The sequence below is a fragment of the Alosa alosa genome, chromosome 12 (genome assembly GCF_017589495.1).
Source record: "Alosa alosa isolate M-15738 ecotype Scorff River chromosome 12, AALO_Geno_1.1, whole genome shotgun sequence".
NCBI lineage: Eukaryota > Metazoa > Chordata > Actinopteri > Clupeiformes > Clupeidae > Alosa > Alosa alosa.
In genome coordinates this window covers 33,091,800-33,117,171 of record NC_063200.1, presented here as the reverse complement: position 1 = coordinate 33,117,171, position 25,372 = coordinate 33,091,800, and the positions used below count along the sequence as shown (strand labels likewise).

At 38.8% G+C, this 25,372-nt stretch overlaps 1 protein-coding gene across 1 annotated transcript in view; it reads right to left on the bottom strand.

Moving 5' to 3' along the window:
- The window catches only part of LOC125304162 (E3 ubiquitin-protein ligase UHRF2-like), a 149,349-nt gene that overhangs the window by 102,964 nt on the left and 21,013 nt on the right, over positions 1–25,372 (bottom strand). The window contains exons 2-3 of the mRNA XM_048258228.1: positions 24,980–25,312; positions 11,117–11,412 (exon numbers count right to left, since the gene is read on the bottom strand). Coding sequence (XP_048114185.1) covers positions 11,117–11,412; positions 24,980–25,312 — 629 coding nt within the window. The remainder of the gene's footprint in view (positions 1–11,116; positions 11,413–24,979; positions 25,313–25,372) is intronic.

Here is a 25,372-nt window from a genome sequence, read left to right as displayed (position 1 = left end):
AATGCCCGTACGTGGACATTCATTTATTCAATCGGTGATGGAAGAATACTGTATGTCCAAAAATAAATCGGATATAGGCCTACAGTATGCTGAACATCTGAGCAAAATATGACCGCCGCCCAGTCCAGCACATTTTTTCCACAAAAAGAAATCACGCTGAAAGGCCTATATGATTCTAACTGTCTCACTACATTGCATTATCCACACTCAATTCTCACTGGTATCTGCTAGACAACAAGTACCAAAACATGATTAGATTTCACATGTAAAATTCATTTTATACAACCCCACCTCCATCTTGCCCGTTCATAATTCTGAGAAATTCTTGATTGTTTGTGTTATGTTTATGTTATGTGTGTGTGTGTGTGTACGTGTGTGTGTGTGTGTGTGTGCATGCTTGTGTGTGTGCCTGCGTATGTGCCTGTGCATGCAAGCGTACATATGTCTACTGTGTGAGTATGTGTCATACGTATGATTACTGTGAATGTATGTGTGTGTGTGTGTGTATCTGTTTGTGCACATGTGTGCACATGAAATGGGTTAACATGACCCCTGGAGGCAATCATACGGAAAAAAATGGTCATCCTAGGCCCTACGGTTCTCAAGATATTTACAGAGAACTGTGTCTGCCCTACCCTCCTTTCGGGGGGTCCAGTCCAGCGGGGGAGCTACAGATCAAAACGAAAAATGACGGTTCCATGCTATCCATGTGGGGGTACATGCCCACCAAGTTTTGTGTACCCCGGTCTTTCAGTGTCCCGGGAATCCTTGTTGGTGTACGTCACTAAATGTACACATAAATTATTTTATTATAAGGCCCCCCATGAACGAAAGCACACAAAACTTGGCATGCATTCGGAGGGTGTCATAATGATCCTACACTTTTAATTTCGTGCAGTTTTGATCTTGTCAGCCAGAGATATTGTGATAAAAACACCTAATTTTTTGCTTTTTAATTTTTAACTAGGTGGCGCTATACATGAAATAAGTGGTAATGGGATGGGTTGACATGCCCCCTTAACACCAACATACATAAAAAAGGTGGACCTCCTAGGCCCCACGGTTCTCGAGATATTCACAGAAAACTGTCTCCCGCCACCTACAGGCCAGTTGGTGTATAGTAACATAAATTAATTTATTGTGTGGCCCCGTGAGCGAATTCCACGAAACTTGGCGTGCATACAGAGGGTGTCATAATGATCCTACATTTCCAATTTGAGTTTTGACTATGTTAGGTCACAGATACCTTCGATTACAACACCTCATTTTTACTTTTTGTGTTTAACTAGGTGGCGCTTATACATGAAATGAGTGGTTATGGAATGGGTTGACATGGCCCCTTGAGATCAACATAAAAAAAAAATGGTCCTCCTAAACCCCACGTTTTTGAGATATTCACAGAAAACTGTGTCTGCCCTACCCTCCTTTTCGGGGTCCAGTCCAGCGGGGGCTACAGATCAAAACGAAAAACGATGGTTCCATGCTATCCATGTGGGGTTACATGCCCACCAAGTTTCGTGTACCCCGGTCTTTCAGTGTCCCGGGAATCATTGACGGAAATTTGGGCATGCGAAAAATAAAAAAAAATAAAAAATCTGACTAAACCTATATGACCGCCGCTTCGCTGCGCTTGTGCCTTTCCTCCTACAGTAGTGTTCAAAGACACCTGTTTCTTGTTAGCTGTAAAACAGAGGCCAAGTGAAGGCTATAAGCTAGGCCTACATGTTTTCATAATTAAGAAATATTAATGCAAGCTATAACTATATAAACCTACTATTCTGAATAATGTTTTTGTGTTTCATTTTCACCTGCTGCCATGTGCGTTTGGCAATGGTGTTGCATCTGAAATGTTCACAGGATTAGGCATACACTAAATCAGTCAATGGGGGCTACTTAAACATTCAATTATCCTTATTACTGTAATCTATATGCCCACTTCTGAATTGGGTTGCATCTGTAGGCCTTTCTATGAACTCCTTGCTTTGCTCACTGCCGACGTATTTGATTTTTGTCGTAGAGTGGGTTTTAATTCCTCATAACTTGTCATAGTAATTGTGCATTCCTCATCCGTAAAATAAGGTGATCGGCGTCATCATTGAAAGTGGTGACTTGCTGCAACCCGCCCCTTTTATGTGAACGCGCACAGGTTAACCCCGGCTGAACAAATCAACGTCGTAGTACCGATTAACACCACTTAAGATTTTGTCAACCCTGGTTTAACAAAGTAACCCTGGGTTACATCTGGGTAGGTTAAGCTCCCTTCGTAGTACAGGCCCCAGGACACAGGAAGTAAACAAGAGGAGCAGACATGAAGGAAAACACTACAGGGAAAACAAAACACGACAGGACCCTTACACTGTGTCACTTTAATTTCATACCTTAGTGAAAAAGAAAATCATGAACTATTTCTGAAAGTTCACAGACACTCTGATTAACTTAAATAAGTTGAAATTAGATAGGAAAATGCTTCTGTTAGGTTTTTTATGTAAGATTTTTCTAGGGGTGCAAATAATTGTGAGCAACGTGTTTTCATAAAAAATATGTATTTCTTTATGAGATTTTCCTTTTTCTAAAAATAATTTTTTGTTCCCTTCAAGGGTGGATTCTTCCTCATTGTTTTTATTGTGAGAGTACAATGAATCATCAAAAGATAATTTTTTATACCTGTTTTAGTCAACTTTACTCAAGGTGCCTATACATGGATTTCTATGCAACGTCACAAAAACATGCATAGAGCAGTGCTCTCCATGAAAAGAATAAAATTAGTTTTTGTGCTGAAAACTGGACCAATTTGAAATCACGATGGTTAGAAAATGTTCAATATGTTCAATATCCCTAACGGAATGCATGTCTTAGCCAAAAATTACAAAATACGATGTTATATTAATAATGCAAATGAACGGCAAACTCTGAAATAGTCTGAAATGAGATGTTATTATCATTGAGACAACAGGGGTATACAAAAAAAATCCAATTGTAGCTTACAGCAGCCGACTATTAGGTTAAGTTTATAATGTTATGGACGGCCACCAAGCGTCTTCTGCCCCACGGCTGCGCAGTGCGCGCGCATCTAGTTTTGTTGGTAAACGGGAAACCCGTCTATAATTCTGGAGGGTACTGTATCGTCGTGTTGTCCAAACCGATAAAAACGTGTGACTGCAATGATCTGCTGGAAGTAACTCAGGGCTAGTTTGACCGCCAGAAGCTCTAGGACGTTTATGTGCTGGGCACTTTGGGGGTCTGACCATCTGGCTTTTACGGTAAACCCTTGACATACGACTCCCCAGCCCGTCTTTGATGTGTCTGTGGTAATTACAATGCGTGCAGAAACTCGAACCACGCGTACATCCCTGAGATAAACCCTCTCGTCCCGCCACGGCTCCAATGCCTGTATGAGATTTGAGATGTTGAGATGAGAGTGTTACAGACGAGGCCACTGTAAGCAGACCTAGGAGCCTCTGGAAATATTGTGCAGGCAGGCGGCACCCCCTTGTGACCTCCCCGAGGCACCGCTTGAGGGAGATTATGCGTGGGCTCGAGAGGCAGGCTGTCATTGCATTCGAGTCTATTGAATGATGCATTCTGTTTCGGGGTAAGGGTACTCTTCTCTAAATTTATCCTCCACCCCAGATTTTTGAGGTGAGTGACCATAAGAGACACATGTTGAATTGATTGTTCCCTGGTGCTTGCCGGGGACATCCAATCGTCTAAGTAATTTAATATCTTTTCCCCGACTTTTCGCAGGGGGCCTAAGTCACTTCTATGCATTTCATGAAACAGCGAGGAGCGAGGGAAAGCCCAAATGGTAGTACGAGAAACTCATACGACTTCCCTTTGAAGGCAAATCGCAGGAAGCGCCAGTGTCTGTGAATGACAGGTGGAAGTAAGCGTCGGTCAAATCTAATTTCATGAACCAATCTCCCTCCGGTACCTCCTGTAGGATTCTTTTTATCAAGAGCATACAGAACTTGTAAGTGCACAGTGCTCGATTCAGCTGTCTCAGATCTAATATCGTTCTGAGGCCCCCGTCTCTCTTGGGAATAAGAAAATATCGATTGAAGTGGCCACACTGAGCCTCGCTTGCGAGCACTTCTCTGATTGCATTCTTTTTTAGAAACCTCAATATCTCCTGACTGAGGATATGCGCTCGGACAAGCCTAAAGCTGAGTCGATTATGCCTCTGCAAACTGCAGAGAGTACCCTTTTTCTACCATATTTAGGACCCAGGGCGAGTCTTTGGCTATCACGCGTCAATGATCTATGTGTTTTTGAAAGGGAGACCTGTTTATTGTTGACAGGGGAATCTCTGATCTGTGTATTGATTTTTGTGGCTACTTCACACTTCGTACAATGGTAGGGAGTGATTGTGTGCAACTGTTGTCTGGGGGACTTGTGTGCTTGAGACTGAGGACCGTGCTGTGCCCACCTTGGCAGGGCAACAGGGAGCTTGTGTCTTCATGAGTGAGGGTAGTGGACCTGTTCGGTCGCTCCCCTTGACTTTTTTTGCACAGACAGAAGACAGCATTGCGGGATGATAGTGGGCATGTTTGGTCATTCCCCGTGGCTTGTTTGTGCAGAGGGAAGACGGCAGTGCGGGCTGAGAGTGGGTACGTTCTGTCATTCCCCGTGACTTTTTCGCGCAGAGGGAAGACCGCATTGTGGGTTGACAGTGGGCATATTCAGTCATTCCCCGTGGCTTTTTTGCACAGAGGGAAGACGGTAGGGCGGGCTGAGGCCCCTTTCCCTTGACGACGGTCATGGCGTCAGGGACGTTGGGTACGCTGCTGGGCACGTGCCTGGCGTGGTCTTTGCATGTCCAGTCTGAATTATTGTCTCACCCATCCTCTGCCTGCTGTGAGCTTTGACATCATCCTACCCATGGCTTGGGCTGCAGCCTTCATTGCACGGAGGGCTAGGTTACTCGGCGTAGGACCCCCAGTGTGTCTTTGAGGCGAGCGAGCGAGGCGGCGCGAAGGGGCACAAGTGTGATGCCATAGAATGCTCTAGTGGCGGCATGGCCACGTAGCCGAGGTCTGCGATGCCATTCACGTTGGTGTATGTCGATATGCCCTGGACGGGCACAGGAGCGGTGACGGGGCTTTCAATTGATCTCAGTTCTTGGTGCACCTCGGGGATAAAGGGGGCTTTGGCAAATGCCTCAGTTTGTTTCTTCTCCAGGAAAGTGTCATCTATCTGAGAGGGAGCTGACGGGGCTGTCTCTGGCCAGACCAGGTCCAACAAGGAGGCTGCTCGTTTGAGCCTGGTCGGTTGTGGCCTGGGTCCTACTTCGTATCCTCTTCGGAGTCATCGTCCGGAGGGCACTTCGAATGGAACATTGCTCTTCGGTCTACAGCTTTCCAGATACACAGCGAAGTGTATCAGTCGTGCTGAACTTGACTTGGTGAAAAGCCAATTACTCTAGCAACCAGACATGGGGGACTCGAGTCACAGGACTTGACTCACATTTTTTAGGACTTGAGACTTGCTTGATCAACATGTATAAAAGACTTTGACTTGCTATTCATGACTTGAGACTTGACTTAGACTTGAGACAAATGACTTGGAATGACTTGACTTTTTATTTTTCCATAGATATTAAGGAGTTAACTTTACGATTTTAGAAAATCTGCTTAGGTGCTGTTGCATGCATCACGCGAGCGAACCTGTCATTGTTATCAAGTGACGCGACAGACCAACAGCAAGTGCCAGATCAAATGAGACAGACAGAGGTAGGCTAACTTGCAAATATGGAAGGCTCTACGTTTAAACCAAAACATATTTGGCTACACAGATGATGTATCTGACAACTCAAAAGGAGAAATGAAAAGTCTGCAAGTGCGCAAATTAGCGACATAACCACCACCACGTTGATTTTCATCCGTCAGAAGTTAGTCGTGTTAGAAACCTAATGTCAAATTTGAGGCATGTTAAGAGTTGGCTTTGAATCTATTATGCTTTTTAGTGAACGCCATATTAGGTTAAAATGTGTGAAATGGCAAAGTGAAACATTTTCTTGTCTAAGTTTAATCTTGATATGCTAGCGAAAATGTTGCCAATGTGACCTAAAGTAAGCGCCTCTCTTTCTCCCTCCCTCATAAACACGTCCCTGTTCCATACGTTACAGTCTAGTAGTAACAACAGTAAGGCCTAGCTAACTGCCAGCAATCAACATAGAAAAGTAGCTTACTTCATATGTTAGGCTTATGTATAATTATATAGCATTGACAGTCCTAAATCCTCCTAAAACCCATTGTCAAAAGTTTGGCAGTGACGTCGGCGGCAGCGTTTGATTAATTGATTACTTTTTTTTAATTGATTACTTCTCAACATTATTGGGTCCCTGGAGATGTGACCGGTCAGGACAGGTGTAACTTGAACTGTTTGAATATATTTTTTTATGATTTGATGTAGCCCAGTGTTTCTCAAACTTTTTCAGACGAAAGACTACTTAACTAATAAAAAAGAAACCCATGGACCACCTAGCTAAAAAAAAAAAGATTAGACCCACTTCAACAGTATATTAGCCTACACAATAAGCCTACTCACTGAACCACCTTGCTTATTGTCTTTGCACTTTGCTTATTGTGTCAGAGGATTCATATGATTTAAACTGGCGTATCTTACATAGACAGTGTTGCAGAACTGTTTGGATTTACATATTGCAAACAACTCGTCTATATTATAGATAGATAGATAGATAGATAGATCCTTTATTGATCCTCAAGGGGAAATTCAAGAATTATATTTTACCACGTCTGCTCGCAGACACTTGGGATAGCTTGCGGACCACCAGTGGTCCCCAGACCACACTTTGAGAAACACTGATATAGCCTAATATTTGAGGCATATTGAAACAATAATAGGCTATTTTATAATAGGTCTACTTGAAATACATTTATTTGTTTTAGTATTAGGGGTCGACCAATTATCGGCCTGGCCGATTATTAGGGCCGATATTTAGCATTTTTATAATAATCGGTATCGGTCGTTTTTTCCACCGATAAGCTGATATTGAAATGGATAAAAAATGAAACGCGCTATTTAATAATGTTTTCAAAATCGTTTTAAATGAAAAGCGTCTCTCACTCCCTGCATTTGCTACTCTGTGGTCAAGAGCATTGTCCCGCCCACTACACCGTCTGATTTGTTAGTTAGCACGAATGCAGCCAATCAGGATCGAAGACTGAACACAGACAAAGTTTAGGATTCTCACTGAGGCAGACTGGGCTTCAGCTGTAGCCTACGGAGCTATTTTTCGAAGGTAAGGAAGGTAGCCTACATTGCTGAAGTTGCAGTGAATCACAATCATCTACACTATAGTTACAAAAACACCACTTTGATCCGGATCAATAAGTAAAGCACCCACTTCCTTCATTTAGCGAATTCCCGATTGATGCACGTTGATGCTGTTTACTAGTTAGCCCACAAACTCGGGTGCTGCGCGTCGGGAGTTCTCTGCCTCCGCCTCGTTCGTTAATTGTGAATAACGGGACACCTCGGCGGACATAGTACAGACAAGTCCTAAATTATGCGATAGCGAACGTCAAAAAGTCTAATTGCTCCTTTTTGAAAGACTACATGCACCCAGGGCCAACCAATTTAATCCGGCTCTCAAAAGTGTAGCTTATAGCCTACACATGGATACAATTGCATGCTTAAATAGGCTAAGAACTATTTTAAAACTTTTGTTAAACTATTCAACCGTAACACTTGCCATCACGCATGCACCTCTTCCTCTCCCTCTCTCGTGCACTCACACACACGATGGCAAAGCATCCTCTTTGTGACAGGTCCCTTAACAAGCACATAGCCCATTGTGCAGGCCTACTCTATGAAAATAATAATTGCCATCACTCAGCTCTTGGATTAACATGATACACAGGATTTACACTTGCAAAGTGATGCAAGTTGATTGACAATTGTGTATCAAAAGAAGAAAGAAAAGTTTACATAATTAAATGATTTTTAATTAAATTTCTGCAGCATATAGCCTTTACTATCTACCCCCCTTTTTGACAACTGACATATCCGTTTTACATATCGGTTATCGGCCTCCTGTTTTGGTAATAATTGATATCGGTATCGGCCCTGAAAAAACCATATCGGTCGATCCCTAATTAGTATACATTTGATCTTATTCTGTAAACCGTTCAGATGTATGTGGCTTGAATGAATGCAATGTCTATTTGTTTGATACAAATAAAACTCCAGCAGTTCATAACTAGCCTATTTTAGCTTATTTTAAAATGAAAATGTGGGTAAATCATCATGAATTTGTATGATTTGGCTATGACTTGACTTGACTTGCTTGACCCAAGCTATGACTTGACTTGACTTGCTTGATTGTCACAAAAAATGACTTGGACTTGCTTGAGACTTGAAGGTTAAGACTTGAGACTTGCTTGTGACTTACACATGTGTGACTTACTCCCACCTCTGCTAGCAACCACTTTGCTTGTCCTTGTAGTTCCTTCAGGAAAAAGTTCTCTAGCTGTTATTATCCTTCTAACCAATTTTGTGTATTTAATTCAGGTTGAACTTCATTGTGTAGGTCAAGGACACTTCAGCCATGTATGTACAGCCTAACTGTCTTGTTCATACATCCGCACGCGCTGCAGGAGCTGAAGGCGTTCAAGTCGCTTGAGTCAAGATCAGCGAACTTCTTAAATTTGTTCCACCAACAACATTGTCTAACCAAGCAAAAATGTTTGTTTCCGGGAATGATCCGCTGAATGACTTATTTGTGCAAACTGACTAACGTTTCGACGCCCATACGTCTTCTTCAGAGTGGCGCCAGTCAGTTTAAAACAGAAAACTGATAGGAAAAACTATTGTCAAGACATTAGGCAATTAGGCTACTGGCATACACCAATAAACTTCAGAAAGACAAAAGTATGTTGTACTTCCATGAAGTTACATCTTGTCTTAAAAAATTATGTAAAGAAAAAAATGATTGAATAAGATTTTTTTAAAGCAAAGAGCACTGGAGTGAAATTCCTTTCCTGGCTTTTGAACTGTGCATTAATAACAAATTGGATAGTACCTCCTCTTAGCCCAGAGGATGTAGAGTCCATTCCCCAAAATAATTAAAAGCTTTCATTGGTCTGACCATATGGCCGTTTTTCACTTCAGTCCATCTTAAATGAGCACAGGCCCAGATCAGATGGCAGCATTTCTGTACCATGTCTCAATATGGTTTCTTCCTTGCGTGAGTTTAAAACTAGCATTTGTGGACAGAACATTAAACTGTGTCCATAGACAATGGTTCTCAGAAGTTTTTCTAAGCCCATACAATGGTTATCTTTATAGAAAAAGGTCTGGTTTTAAAGGTACACTATGCAGGTTTAGGTATTTTTGGCGACTGTAGAGCTCCCTCTAGAGTCGCGATATATTTATATTTTACTCTGCTGTTGTAGCAACGTTCTCGTGACTTAAAGCAACACCAAAGAGTTTTTTAAACCTTAATAATGTTTTCAAAATCGTTTCAGTGGTTCATCAACTCATAACAGGGTGAACGGCACTTCTGCATTCGCTTTGCGGCCCTCTATCGGCTATAAACGCACTATGTAAGTTTGCCAGATTGGGTAGCGGATCTGTTTTCCCGGTCACTCACTATGTCTATGCTGTATACCTATGCTAGGTGAACGATTCGCCAATTACACCTTTGTTTACCATCAAATTGACTTTGTAAAAGTTATATTAAGGTCAAGATCTTGCATAGTGTACCTTTAATGCAGTGCCATCTGAGGCTCAAAAGACCATGACCATCTCATATTGTTGTTCAGCCCTGTTCCTTGATGCAAAGATTTCTCTGGATTCTCTGTACATATTGCAGTGATATTATGTACTATATACGATGAAATCCCCATATGCTTTGCAATTTCCTATTGAAGAGTATTATTCTTACATTGTTTCATTATTTGCCCACACAGGTTTACAGAGTGATGAACGTCTCTGCATCGTAACTTCTGAGAGTCTGCTTCACTGGGATGCTCCTTTTACCCAATCATGGTGCCAGTTAATCCAATTAGTTCCTGTTGTCTTTTATCATGACACAATTTTTCCAGCCTTTAGATGCCCCCGTCCTAACTTTTGAGATGTGACATCAAATTCAAAATGGCTTATATTTTCCATTAAATTGACAAATTTGGTGCTTTCAACATTTGATATGTTGTCCTTTTAGTAGCAAAATAAGAGTTTGAGATTCGCAGATTATCACATTATATTTTAATGTGCATTTTACACATGTTTGGAATTCCAACGATTTATCTATCCATCAATGTACATCCACCCATCCATCTCCCAACATCCATCCATCCATCTGTCTATTTACATCCACCATATCCATACATCTATTTATAACTATGTATCCATTTATCATCCACTGATCTACCAACATCTACTGTATTTATTGATCTATATCCAATTATTAATCAGGCAATCTTTCTATCTAGAAGAGAGAGAATTCAAAGACCTTTTTTGAAAATGACCAAGCCAGTTTTTCCCTCACCAAAATGTTGGCTAGATTTAGACTTGTTAGCATGTCAAGAATGGGACCAATGGGTGTGTCTTTATCCTAGCTGTAGAGCTGAGCTTAATTCAATTTCTGAAAGTGAATGAGGCTCAGCCACGGTTGCCTGTGATTATTAATACTCATTTGTTACTTATTTTATTTTATTTATCTCAATGATGAACACATTCATTGAGATAAAGCATTATTTTAGATGACATTTTAAACGTTATACTGCACCTAGTTTTGTATGCATAATGGCCTAGTGATGAAGCTTGGTGCATTAATACAGAATCCAAATCATAATAGGAGAAACTGATAAAATCACAACAATACCCAACAACCCACAGTGCATTTTTATAATGCACCAATGACCTTAGGATTTGTACTTACCTTGCAGGTACTTACAATCCCATGATACCCCATTCTTTCCCCACTCAAAGAACATAGATACAGACAGTCAGAGTGAGTGAGTGAATGTGTGAGAGTGAATCAGTGAATGTGTCAAGAGACAGACAAGGGGTGGACAGTGTTGGCGGAGATATCCTGCTTGTCACTTTCCAGAGAACTGACGGGTGAAATAGAAACAGAGGCCTCCACACTTACTCCTCATATTTGATTTGGTAGATGAGCTCATCCTGGATGAGTCTGCATTCCGACTGAGAGGTTGAGGGCTCACTAATGTCCGAGTTTATCATAGAGTTGCAGTTATTGTCCAAGCTGACTGTGGTCTGTGCTGCCTCCAATTTGCCATTAGTCCTTGTACTGGCTTTGCCACTTTTAGCTGTTGAGGCCACACTGGCCTTGCTATTCAGTCCAGAAGAGGCATGTGTGACATTCTCAATGGTCGCCTCAAACCAAGCACCGATGCTGATGTCTCTGCAGTCCACCAACTCGTTTATCTGACCAAAAAGAAATACATAGGCTAGAGGTTATTTAAATCATCATGCTACCAATTCACAATTGACCCTTCGCTAAGCCACGGCCAAAAAACACCACAGGCCAATCATGGCTTAGCAACCCGTAACTAGGCACGGGAGGTCTGGCAAGCTTTTTGAGTTTTGCCATGTTAACCTATGGAGACTGACGGCCTGTGGGTCATGAAGGGCACTTATTTGGAAGTGTGGTGCCCTAAGCCACTTAAAAACACAGTGAAATAACATATTACACTATAGAAACATGACATTTGTTCTATTGGGAACACGTATTGTTCTAACTATAAAAAAATGGCATATTGCATGATATTTTCATAACCACGATACGTGCTTCACGTGTGGCAGGAAGTTGTTAACAGACATTCACCAAGACTAATAGCCCGTCAGCAATCTATCTAAAATAACACTATTTGAAGTACAATTCATGATATGTTGCCAAATATTGAAGTTGTGGGAAGTACATATCTTAAACTGTTTCTTTCATCCCCCATACCCGTTTAATTCGTCCTGGCCAGGAGGGACGAATGAAACAAAAACGCATTCGACTTCTGCTTAAATAACTTATGAACGGTTTTGTTCAGAGCTGAAAATGCAACTGTATTTGACAGGACAGATGTAGGTTGCTAGTAGTGCTGCTACTAAAGTCTAATTTTCTAACGACTAATCTTTCGAGTAATTTTTGGATTAATCTAAAGTGACAATTGTTTTTTTTTTAATTTTTACATTTTTTTTGTTATTTCGTGTCCATTTTATTTTGAACTCAACTGAAGGGCCAAAACATAAAATATATATCAGCCTACTTTTGTTAGCAGCTCATTAAGTAAACTGTTCAAAAACATTATGTACTAACAATCTAAGCATAAGTATCTGCATTTCCATTAAGCTATAGTATACTGTAATGGACACTATGGACATAATTTATGGATCCCCTTAGGTAACTACATATGCTTGTGGTAAGTGTGTTCTGTGTTGTGAGAAATGCTACGATCTGAGATGCGTTCCTCACGACTCGTCAATGTATTATCTCGTTCTGTGTTATAGGGACGCTGTCTCTTTAATGACGCAGACCTTGACTGTTGATATCACAGGCGGCGCCATGTTCGTTTTAAAGTTTTTTGTATGAATGAACAAACAACACACCATTGCCTTGTCAACGTGAGACACTCTCTTTACTTCATTTATTGCAATTTCCACAATACCATATTAGTCAGTCTGGACTAGCCTACTACGCTTAGCTTAGCTACCCCCGCTTAGCTCTACCTAATAATGAATCGCGCTGAAAGCAGGTATGCACAGTTATGCTGTTCGCGTTTACACTTGCGTGCATGGTGGGGTTTAAAACATTACTGCAAAGTCTAAGTAGCCTGTTTAACATCCAATGACAGTCACTGTTCTTCTCAAGAGTTAATAACATAGAGTTAATAACATTACAATGAGCCGTTTGAGACCAAAAATAAATAGGCGGTCAATAGTAAAACAACTCGTCGACTAAAAAAAATTGCTGTCGAATAATTTTCGACTAATCGTGGCAGCACTAGTTGCTAGTGACAAAATATTAGCTTTCAGTGTGGTACGATGTCTTTCTTTCTTTTATTTCATGTAAAAGACGGTGGCTGAGGGCGGGATTTAGCGAATGGCCAATTCAGAGTGCAACTACAAAATCACTACAAAAGACAACTGAATCCTTGTATTACTTAAGGCAATATAACCCAAGGCAATCACAATTAAATAAAAGCAATGTGTAAAACAAACATACACACTTGTCACACATGAACATCTCATGCAAAACATTATATTCTTTTTTTAAATATATTTTTTGTTCTTTTTATGCCTTTAATTGGACAGGACAGAAGAGAGCGTAACAGGAAGTGAGCGGCAGAGAGAGATGGGGTGCGACCAGGAAATGACCCTGATTGGACTCGAACCCAGGTCACCCGTGGGCACGTAGACCAGCCTTTCTCAAACTTCTTTGACCTGATGCCCAATCATGGCAAAAAATTTTTTTTGAAAGACTGGTGTTGAACCATCTGAAGGACATAACAGGACCTCTGCTGGACCCCCTGCAGTTTGCCTATAGGGCAAACAGGTCGGCGGATATGCCTTCAATATGGGACTGCAATACATCCTGCACCACCTCGACTCCCCAGGACGTATGCCAGGATTTTATTTGTAGACTTCAACACCATCATCCCTGAACTCCTACATCAGAAGGTCACTCAGTTCTCAGTGTCAGTGGATCATCAGCTTCCTGATTGACAGGCAGCAGCATGTCAGACTGGGGAGCATCTCATCCAAAACCCGGTCCATCAGTACTGGCGCCCCACAGGGGTGTGTCCTCTCCCAACTGCTCTTGTCTTTTTACACTAATGACTGCACCTCAAAGAGCCCGTCTGTAAAACTCCTGAAGTTTGCAGATGACACCACTGTCATTGGGTTTGATTTAGGTTGGTGATGACAGGAGGTAGAACAGCTGGTCCAATGGTGCAGTCAGAAACATCTGGATTTAAACCCAAAAAGACGGTGAAGATGACCATCCAGAACGACACAGTGTCTACTGTGGATTCCTTTAAGTTTCTGGGATCAACCATTTCACAGGACCTAAAATGGTCTCCCCACATTGACTATCCAGAAAAAATCCCAGCAAAAGTTATACTTCCTGAGACAGCCAAGGAGGTTTAACATGCCTGCTGAACACTTTCTATTTAGCCATCATTCAGTCTTTCATCTGCACCTCCATCACTGTCTGTTTTGGGTCAGCCGCTAAAGGGACAGGGCCAAACTGCAATGGACAATTAGGGCTGCAGAGAGGATCATTGGAGCTGACCTTCCCTCCATCCAGGACCTGTACCGGTCTAGGGTCAGGAAAAGGGCAGCAAAAATCTCTGCAGACCCCTCACATCCTGGTCACAAACTGTTTAACCTCCTTCCCTCTAGTAGGCGATACAGGGCACTGTTTGCCAAAACCAGCCGATACAAAGACCGCTTCTTCCCCCAAGCAGTCACTCTGTTGAATGCTCAGAAATAGCCCCCAGCCTTACACTGAACAGTCAACACTGTCAGTCAACACTGTTCTGGTCATCTACCTCATACATTATCATTGCACTGAATTGCCTTGCACTATATTTATATTTATACTTAAATTTGTAACCTCAGACTATACCAATATTGCACTATTCCTTTCCTCTCTTCATTGTATATTGTAACTCGCCTGTGCTTGTTGAGGTGTCCATGACCATGGCAACCTTAAGAGGGACAACAACAACCGTACAACTGACATTTGCACTACTTTATCCCACCGTGTCACCATTTCACCGTGTCTATTTATTTATTTACAAATGTACATACTGTAACTATACTTATACATAGCTATATCCTACTGCTCTTCATACTATTCTTACTGCTCTGTTTTATTCTGATATTACATTACATTAGGCTGACGCTTTTTATATGTTCTTATAAGTGAGTGTTGTATAGGGCTGGGACGGTATGGATGTTTTCTTACCGCGGTCGGTAAGCAAGAAATTACCGCGTTTATCAACAAGGCTATCATGATTTAGAACTGTTACAGTCATGACGCTTATGCTAATGTTACGGTAGGCTACCGCACATTTTAATGGCTGCATCAGGTTGTAACAAAGGTAGGTCTGAGGCTAGCCTAGACCTACATGTCGCTGTTAAAGCGATGGTTCGAAGTAATTTCACCCTAGGGTCCTTTGCACCATGACCCCGAGCCAATGATTTTAGATGATGTAGGCTACAAATCACTGAAACGAGGGGAAAAAAACTTCCCCTGCACTTCAGCAGCCTTTGGATACACATACAAATAGGGCCAAAACATATGGCTTAAATTAAATGATTTCGTAATGACAGAAAGCTATGTAAATCGCGTGGTAATTACCTTTATGTTGGGGTAACTTGTAACTTCTCACATGAGGAGCTGGTAGTGTTAAGTGCATAAACAGTAAAAGAAAGTGACAACGCTAACCAGGCTAATAAACAAACCATGCTACGGTGAGTTAACGTCGAAGGGCAAAGTCACGTGACTTCTAGTTGTAGTCTGTTTATGAAATGAAAGGAGCAATTTCGTTTTTTTAAAGAAGGCAAAATAGTGTGATATTTTCACAGTTAGTAGGCTAGATTATTACTGTACACACACTGAAAAATATTGAGGCAAATTGTAGACCCTTCCATATACAACTAAACACAGATGTTAAAGGTCTTGCTATTTTTAAAAATCATTATTCTATGTAATTTGCACTTTCAGAAATAAGAGATGCTGTAGGCCTATTTTCAGTTTTATAGCTGATTGTCTTATTTTGTTTACAAGTTACAGATGGAGTCTGGGTACTTATTGTACTGTTTAGCCTACATCTTACACACTTCAGGCTGTTGCAGATAGCTCAGGGAAGAGACTGTATGACACTAAGTGGTATAGCCTGAGACATGGAAAAAAATTGCTTTCTGCATTTTTTTTTTGCTTTTCCCTCCATTGTACCAAACTCGTACCGAACCGTGATGTCCGAACCGAGGTATGAACCGAACCGTGACTTCTGTGTACCGTTACACCCCTAAAACCTATACATCATGACTGCAGAAACGTTTGTTTTCTTTTTCTGTCGGTCCGTGGGTCCTTGATCAATTGCGCAGCAAATGATCAGACAAAGCATAATTTCACTCCGCGGCTCCGCAGACCAGCAGTCTCCACGTTGCGGACCGGTGCCGGTCCGCGACCCATAGTTAAGGAAACACTGGTCTAATGGACCTTTCACTGTGTTGCCATCACGTCACATCACGTCAATTTATTTTTATAGCACATTTAACGAAACAGGGTTCACACAAAGGGCCCGAAAATATGAATAATGTATTTATAGTAAGATCAAGTATCGTGCAAAAACATGGGAAGAGCAGTGTTTACAGCGATTAATTAGGTAATCCGGCATATGTATGAAAACAGTGCAATACAATACATTATAATAATATTGACATATTTTATATTGTAATATTGACATATTTCATGATTGCTAAACTTTTTGTCATTGGTTGACTCTATTCAACTGCGCTTGTGAATCATACCATTCCGTTGATCCAATTACTTTTTTCAAAGAATAATATGTAGCATTTCTTCTGCACTTCCAACCAATTCAATTCACGCAAACATGGTTGTAGTTTTAGACCCGTTTTAAATTTCATAGGCCATCACATCCAACCAGGTTGTTATTTTGTTAATCTATAGCCATCTTAAATTGAGCAAAACATACTGTATGTGCTATTACATATTCACTTATGACTGGTGCTGAATCACGTTTAATCTCCAATGGATGGGATAGGCTATAGCCTACACTGTGATGATGCCAAAAAATTACTTTAGGAGTCTGATGAACTATGATTGGCCTACTATTGTAAAATTCTATCTTCGTTTGGTGTTAGTATAAAGTGTGGGTGCTACAAGGTTGTTCCATTCTCCATCAAGCGATAATCCATCAGATCAGGATTAAATGGGACACTGAAAGACCGGGGGACACGAAACTTTTTGGGCATGTAGCACCACAAGGATGACACGGAACCATTGTTTTTCACTTTGATCCATCAACCCCCCGGCGGACTGGACCCCCCAAAAGGAGGGTAGGGCAGACACGGTTTTCTGTAATATCACAAGAACCGTAGGGTCTAGGAGGACCACATTTTTTTAGCATGTTGGTCTCAAGGGGCCATGTCAACCCAACCCATAACCACTCATTTGATGTATAGCGCCACCTAGTTAAAAATGAAAAAGCAAAACTGAGGCATTGTAATCGCAGGTATCTTTGGCTGACAGGTTCAAAACCGCACAGAATTTTAAGTGCAGAGTTATGAAGTTATTATTTATTTATTGTTGGAAGACGCATGAACGCACTTTAGTTGAGTAGATGGAAATTGGAACAGGTGCAAATCAGTTATTAACTGCCCTTTAGGACATCTTAATGGCCAAAAGAAAGTTAGGGAAAAAATAAGCTTGTTTTTCATTAATATCTTAAAAAGTATTAAGTTTACAAATACGAAATGCATAGCAACTTTGTCCATTTGAAGAGCTACGTTACAAAGTTTGAATGAAGTTTCTAAGTTAAACGGTTCAAATTTAATAGCGTCTGGAAAAAGTAGTAAGCAGTTATAAGTAATAAGTAGAAGCCTAGGAAGAACAGTACAGTGCATTTTCATGCACTATAATAATAATAATAATAATAATAATAATAATAATAATAATAACTATAAATGCAATTCCAAGGAATCACCAGTGCATGAAAATGCTAAAGTTGTGATGTAAAATATCATGTATAGTTAAAATAGATAATACAGAGATGGTTACGATGGTGATGCTAGGATAGACGTGGTGGTTGCATAGCTTAATAAAAGTTGATAGTTTAAAAGTAGACTGTTGAATGTAGATAGTTTAAAAGTTGTTGATAGACAGCTAGTTTAATAGATAGATAGTTTAATGGTAGTTTAAAAGTAGACCGTTTAAAAGTTGAATGTAGATAGTTTAAAAGTTGTTGATAGACAGCTAGTTTAATAGATAGATAGTTTAATGACAGTTTACAAGTAGACCGTTTAAAAGTTGAATGTAGATAGTTTAAAAGTTGTTGATAGACAGCTAGTTTAATAGATAGATAGTTTAATGATAGTTTAAGAGTAGACTGCTTAAAAATTGAATGTAAATAGTTAAAAAGTTGTTGACAGACTGAAAGTTTAATGAATGTTGATATTCAAATAGTTTAATGGCTGTGTATAGGTAGATATTTGACAATAACTAAAAGTTGGAATGGCTCTAATGTTTGCTAGCAGTTATGCTAACAATTTTAACTATAGTAACAATGTTTAACCATCTTTGCCAGCTAACTTTAACAAAATGTTTTCTAGCAGTTTTTCAAAAATGCTAACATGCTAACTATCTTTAACCATGCTTTTTAGCTAACTTAGCTAATGTTGTCTAGTAGTTTTGCTAAAAATGTTAACTATTTGGTAATGCTAACATTGTTAACTATCTAACCATGCTACTTAGCTAACATAGTTAACCATGCTAACCATATGACTTAGCAAGCTGGCTAATGTTTTCTAGCAGTTTTGCTAAAAATGTTAACTATGCTAACTAGCTACAGATGGGTAGGAGTCATAGTTGTTGACAAGTGTTGACATAGTTTGATGACAAGTTAAAAGTTGTTGATAGACAGCTAGTTTAATAGATAGATAGTTTAAAGTAGACCGTTTAAAAAGTTGAATGTAAAAAGTTCAGTAGTTTAATGGGTTAAATTGTTTAACAGTGGATTATTGTAGTGAGGACTTTATTTTGAGACAAGTTTTGGGCAGAGGAAACAGTTGAATAGGATGTAGTCTTAATTGACCCAGATTGTATGCTTAAAGCCTGGGCTGCAGGTGGCCTGAACACCCGCCATAGGATTCTAATTGCTTAATGGGCGTGTATGATGTCATAATCGCAATGTTAAGCCTATGGGGATTTTAAAAGTTTGCCTACAGTTTAAAAGTATAAAAAGTTTCAAAGTTGAAAAGACATAGCAGCTTGGTCCATTTGAAGACTAATGCTACAAAGTTTGAAATGAAGTTTCTAAGTTAAACTGTTCAAGAGAAATTAGCACGGAAAAAAGTAAGCAGTTAAACGAATAATAATAACTATAAATGCAATTCCAAAGGAATCACCAGTGCATGAAAATGCTAAAGTTGTGATAATAAAAATATCATGTATAGTTAAAATAGATAATACATGAGATGGATTACGATGGTGATGCTAGGATAGACGTGGTGGTTGCATAGCTTAATAAAAGTTGATAGTTTAAAAGTAGACTGTTGAATGTAGATAGTTTAAAAGTTGTTGATAGACAGCTAGTTTAATAGATAGATAGTTTAATGGTAGTTTAAAAGTAGACCGTTTAAAAAGTTGAATGTAGATAGTTTAAAAAGTTGTTGATAGACAGCTAGTTTAATAGATAGATAGTTTAATGACAGTTTACAAGTAGACCGCTTAAAAGTTGAATGTAGATAGTTTAAAAAAGTTGTTGATAGACAGCTAGTTTAATAGATAGATAGTTTAATGATAGTTTAAGTAGACTGCTTAAAAATTGAATGTAGATAGTTTAAAATTGAATGTAAATAGTTAAAAAGTTGTTGACAGACTGAAAGTTTAATGAATGTTGATATTCAAATAGTTTAATGGCTGTGTATAGGTAGATATTTGACAATAACTAAAAGTTGGAATGGCTCTAATGTTTGCTAGCAGTTATGCTAACAATTTTAACTATGGTAACAATGTTAACCATGCTACTTAGCTAACTTAACTAATGTTTTCTAGCAGTTTTACTAAAATGCTAACATGCTAACTATGCTAACCATGCTACTTAGCTAACTTAGCTAATGTTGTCTAGTAGTTTTGCTAAAAATGTTAACTATGTTAGCAATGCTAACATGTTAACTATGCTAACCATGCTACTTAGCTAACATAGTTAACCATGCTAACCATATGACTTAGCTAACTAAGCTAATGTTTTCTAGCAGTTTTGCTAAAAATGTTAACTATGCTAACTAGCTACAGTGGGTAGGAGTCATAGTTGATGACAAGTGTTGACATAGTTGATGACAAGTTAAAAGTTGTTGATAGACAGCTAGTTTAATAGATAGATAGTTTAAAAGTAGACCGTTTAAAAGTTGAATGTAAAAAGTTCAGTAGTTTAATGGGTTAAATTGTTTAACAGTGGATTATTGTAGTGAGGACTTTTATTTTGAGACAGTTTTGGGCAGAGGAAACAGTTGAATAGGATGTGTAGTCTTAATTGACCCAGATTGTATGCTTAAAGCCTGAGGCTGCAGGTGGCCCTGAACACCTGCCATAGGATTCTAATTGCTTAATGGCCATTATTATGATGTCATAATCGGCAATGTTAAGTCTATGGGGATTTTTAAAAGTTTGTCTTTAATAGTTTAAAAAGTATAAAAGTTTCAAAGTTGAAAAAGACATAGCAGCTTGGTCCCTTTGAAGACCCTACGCTACAAAAGTTTGAAATGAAGTTTCTAAGTTAAACTGTTCAAAGAGAAATTATGCACGGAAAAAGTGGTAAACGGAATAATAATAACTAGAAATGCAATTCCAAGGAATTACCAGTGCATGAAAATGCTAAAGTTGTGATGTAAAAATATCATGTATAGTTAAAATAGATAATACAGAGATGGTTACTACGGTGATGCTAGGATAGACATGGTGGCTGCATAGCTTAATGAAAGTTGATAGTTTAAAAGTAGACTGTTTAAAAGCTGAATGTAGATAGTTTAAAAGTTGTTGATAGCCAGTAGATAGTTTAAAAGTTGTTGATAGACAGCTAGTTTAATAGATAGTTTAAAAGTAGACCGTTTAAAAGTTAAAGGTAAATAGTTTAAAAGTTGTTGACAGACTGGAAGTTTAATGAATGTGTATAGGTAGATATTTGATAATTTGACTTAAAGTTGGAATGGCTCTATAGTTTGCTAGCAGTTATGCTAAGATTTTTAATTATGCTAACCATGCTACTTAGCTAACTTAGCTAAAATTTTCTAGCAGTTTTGCTAAACATGCTAACTATGCTAACAATGCTAACAAGCTAACTATGTTAGCTGAATGGCTGAACAGTTATAAAAGTTCAGTGGTTTAAAGGGTTAAATTGTTTAACAGTGAAATGTTGTAGTGAGGACTTTTATTTTGAAACAGTTTTGGCAGAGGAAGCAGTTGAACAGGATGTGTAGTCTTAATAGGGCCAGTTTGTATGCTTAAAGCCTGAGACTGGCAGTTGATCCAGGTGCCTGAACACCTGCCATGGGATTCTAATTGCTTATATTATGATGTCTGTCGGCAATGTTAAGTCTAATTTTTAAAAAAGTTTTCTTTAATATGATGTATAAAAATTTCAAAGTTGAAAAGACATAAATGTTAAGTTTGAATATGGGGATTTTAAAAGTTTGTTTGAAGTTTCTAAGTTAAAGTTTTTTCAAGAGAAATAAATTATGGAAAAAGTTGAAAAGACGGAATAATAAGAAGTTGTTGTTGCCTAGGAAGAACAGTACAAATTTTCATGCACTGTAACCAGAAATGCAATTCAAGGAATTACCAGTGCATGAAAAATGCTAAAAGATTTGTAATTCTGCTAGAAAACCATTCCAAGGAATTACCAGCTGAAAATGTTTTATAGTAGTCTTGCTACTTAGCTAATGTTTTATAGTAGTGCTAGCAATGCTAACATGCTAACCATGCTACTTAGCTAACTTAACTAACTAAACAGTTTTGCTAAACATTTTCTAGCAGTTTTATTAAACATGCCAACTATGCTAGCAATGCTAACATGCTAACTATATTAACCATGTGACTTAGTTAACTTAGCTTATCATTTTAGTAGTTATGTTAATAGCATGTTAAATATGTTAACCATGTTACTTAGCTAACTTATCTAATAATTTTTAGTAGTTATGCTAACTATGCTAACTAGCATGCTAACATGCTAATTATGCTAACCATGTTACTTAGCTAACCTAGCTAATCATTTTTAGCAGTTATGCTAACTATGATAACTAGCATGTTAACATGTTAGCATGTTAACTATGCTAACCATGTTACTTAGCTAACCTAGCTAATCATTTTTAGCAGTTTTGCTAAAAATGTTAATAATGCTGGCAATGCTAACATGGCAACTTTGCTAACCATGCTAACTAGCTACAGTGGGTAGGAGTCATAGTTTATGAAAAGTGTTGATGACAAGTTAAAAGTTGTTGATAGACAGCTAGTGAATGTATATAGTTTAAAAGTTGAATGTAGATAGTTCAGTAGTTTAATGGGTTACGTTGTTTAACAGTGGATTATTGTAGTGAGGACTTTTATTTTGAAACAATTTTGGGCAGAGGAAACAGTTGAATAGGATGTGTAGTCTTAATTGACCCAGATTGTATGCTTAAAGCCTGAGGCTGCAGGTGGCCTGGACACCTGCCATAGGATTCTAATTGCTTAACGGCCGTATTATGATGTCACAATCGGCAATGTTAAGTCTATGGGGATTTTTAAAAAGTTTTTCTTTAACCCTTAAAGGTGTAGGTTTTTGAACCTTTTAAGTTCCGCAACAATTGAAGGTTCTAAAATTCTATGTTGAATTCAATGAACCCAGATATTCTTTAACGTTCATTTCTCAACATTCCTCCTTTAAGGGTTAATAGTTTAAAAAGTATAAAAGTTTCAAAGTTGAAAAGACATAGCAGCTTGGTCCGTTTGAAGACCTACGTTACAAAGTTTGAACGAAGTTTCTAAGTTAAACTGTTCAAGAGAAACATGCACTGTAATAATAATAATAATAATAATAATAACTAGAAATGCAATTCCAAGGAATTACCAGTGCATGAAAATGTAAAAGTTGTGATGTAAAATATCATGTATAGTTAAAATAGATAATACAGAGATGGTTACTATGGTGATGCTAGGATAGACATGGTGGTTGCATAGCTTAATAAAAGTTGATAGTTTAAAAGTAGACCGTTTAAAAGTTGAATGTAGATAGTTTAAAAGTTGTTGATAGACAGCTAGTTTAATAGATAGATAGTTTAATAATAGTTTAAAAGTAGACCGTTTAAAAGTTGAATGTAGATAGTTTAAAAGTTGTTGGTTTAATAGATAGATAAGATTTCAACTACCGTTTAAAAGTTGTTGAAAGACTGAAAGTTCAATGAATGTTGATATTCAAATAGTTTAATGGCTGTGTATAGGTAGATATTTGACAATAACTAAAAGTTGGAATGGCTCTAATGTTTGCTAGCAGTTATGCTAACAATTTTAACTATGCTAACCATGTTACTTAGCTAACTTAGCTATTGTTTTTTAGCATAGCACTTAGCTAATGTTTTCTTAGCACTTATGCTAACTATGCTAACTAGCATGCTAACAATGTTAACATGTTAACTATGTTAACCATGTTACTTAGCTAACTTAGCTAATCATTTTTAGCAGTTTTGCTAAAAATGCTAACTAGCATGATAACAATGCTAATCATGTTACTTAGCTAACTTAGCTAATCATTTTTAACAGTTTTGTTAAAAATGCTAACAATGTTAGCAATGTTAACATGCTAACTATGCTAACCATGCTAACAGTTTAACTTAGAAACTTCATTCAAACTTTGTAATGTAGGTATTCAAACGGACCAAGCTGCTATGTCTTTTCAACTTTGAAACTTTTATACTTTTTAAACTATTAAAGAAAAACTTTTTAAAAATCCCCATAGACTTAACATTGCCGATTGTGACATCATAATATGGCCATTAAGCAATTAGAATCCAATGGCAGGTGTTCAGGCCACCTGTATCAACTGCCAGTCTCAGGCTTTAAGCATACAAACTGGCCCTATTAAGACTACACATCCTGTTCAACTGCTTCCTCTGCCAAAAACTGTTTCAAAATAAAAGTCCTCACTACAATAATCCACTGTTAAACAATGTAACCCTTTAAACTACTGAACTTTTTAACTGTTCAGCCATTGTAACTGTTACTTGTCATCAACTATGACTCCTACCCACCTAGTGGCCACCAAATTTATTGTGCGTCCTCAGGATGTGGTCACGAGTCCACGTACCAAGTTTGGTGTCGATACGAGAAAGTGTTGCTAATTATAGTGCCCCTAGTGGTCAAAAGACACCAAATTTATTCTGAGTCCTGTACAGTCCTGAGTCCATGTACCAGATTTGGTTTCGATACGTGAAAGCGTTGCTGAGATATCAGCTCATATACATAAACTCTAGCGCCCCCTTAGTGGTCAAAGGTCACCAAATGCATTGTGTGTCCTTAGGATGGGATCACGATTGCTAAAACAGTTTTATTTGGAATGCACTAGTAGTCTTAGGTTGTCGTAAAGATGTTTGGATTCACAAGGCGTGTCCATTCAAAACGTGACGTCTTGCTAACGTTAGCTTGCGAGGTTGCTAACTATCCAACGTCAAATAGCTTACACAAGTTTACTTACACATGTTTTAGGATTACAATAAAGGCTTTTTATAATGTACAGTGTCTATTTCTAGCTTAGTTTAACAAAATCCAAGCATTAAAAAGCCAAACAAATTATGTTTATCTGCAAATACGGCCGCCTTGGATCATCTAGCCTATTGAAGTCCGGCGTCATCAAACTTCCAGTCAAGGAGCCTGAAGCTGGAAGTGGGCTGGTGTGCATGTAATTTGAGGGCGTTACAAAGGTACAGACCAGAGCCAAACAAGAGACACCACCAGAGTTTGTCAGTTCTGAGCTTCGTTGAGATATTGATGTTCCCTGTATGTTTATTTTACATACCAAACCGCCATTATTCAACTATGCCAAGGTAAACTTGGTTTTGCATTCTATCACCCCTTTAAAACTGATAGGGACCACTCAGGAGCTATTAATGACAGCCCAAACAAGAGGACAGATGAAAGCTTCCTTGAAAAAAAATGAAGGTATGATCAATACCAATAAGACTCATCATAGCACAGGTATCTATCCATTGTTCAATATCTCACCTTGTACACCCCAATCCCAGGGTCGATCAGGAAGGATTTGCTGGATGTGGATGGCTGGTTGTCCACCGGACCACCGCAAAACTTCTCTGACTCAGACTTCCTCTGACTGTTACTACTGCTGTTGTTGCTGCTGTTGTTGTTGACTGTGGCTACAGCCGAAGGAGAAGTTGGAATTACAATAGGTGTGACTGTGGATGGACAAGGAGCGCTGGCCATATCCTCACATTCCTTAAGGGTAGGACTGTCTGGAGCATCAGTCTGGGAGCGAATTAGGAGCTGAACAATGTCATTAAGACCCACATTGTAGTCAAACAGCGTCTGGCCATCCTCCATCTTCAACAGAGACAACAGGAGAGAAGACATATTCCATTAATAAAAGTCTCTCTCTCTTAA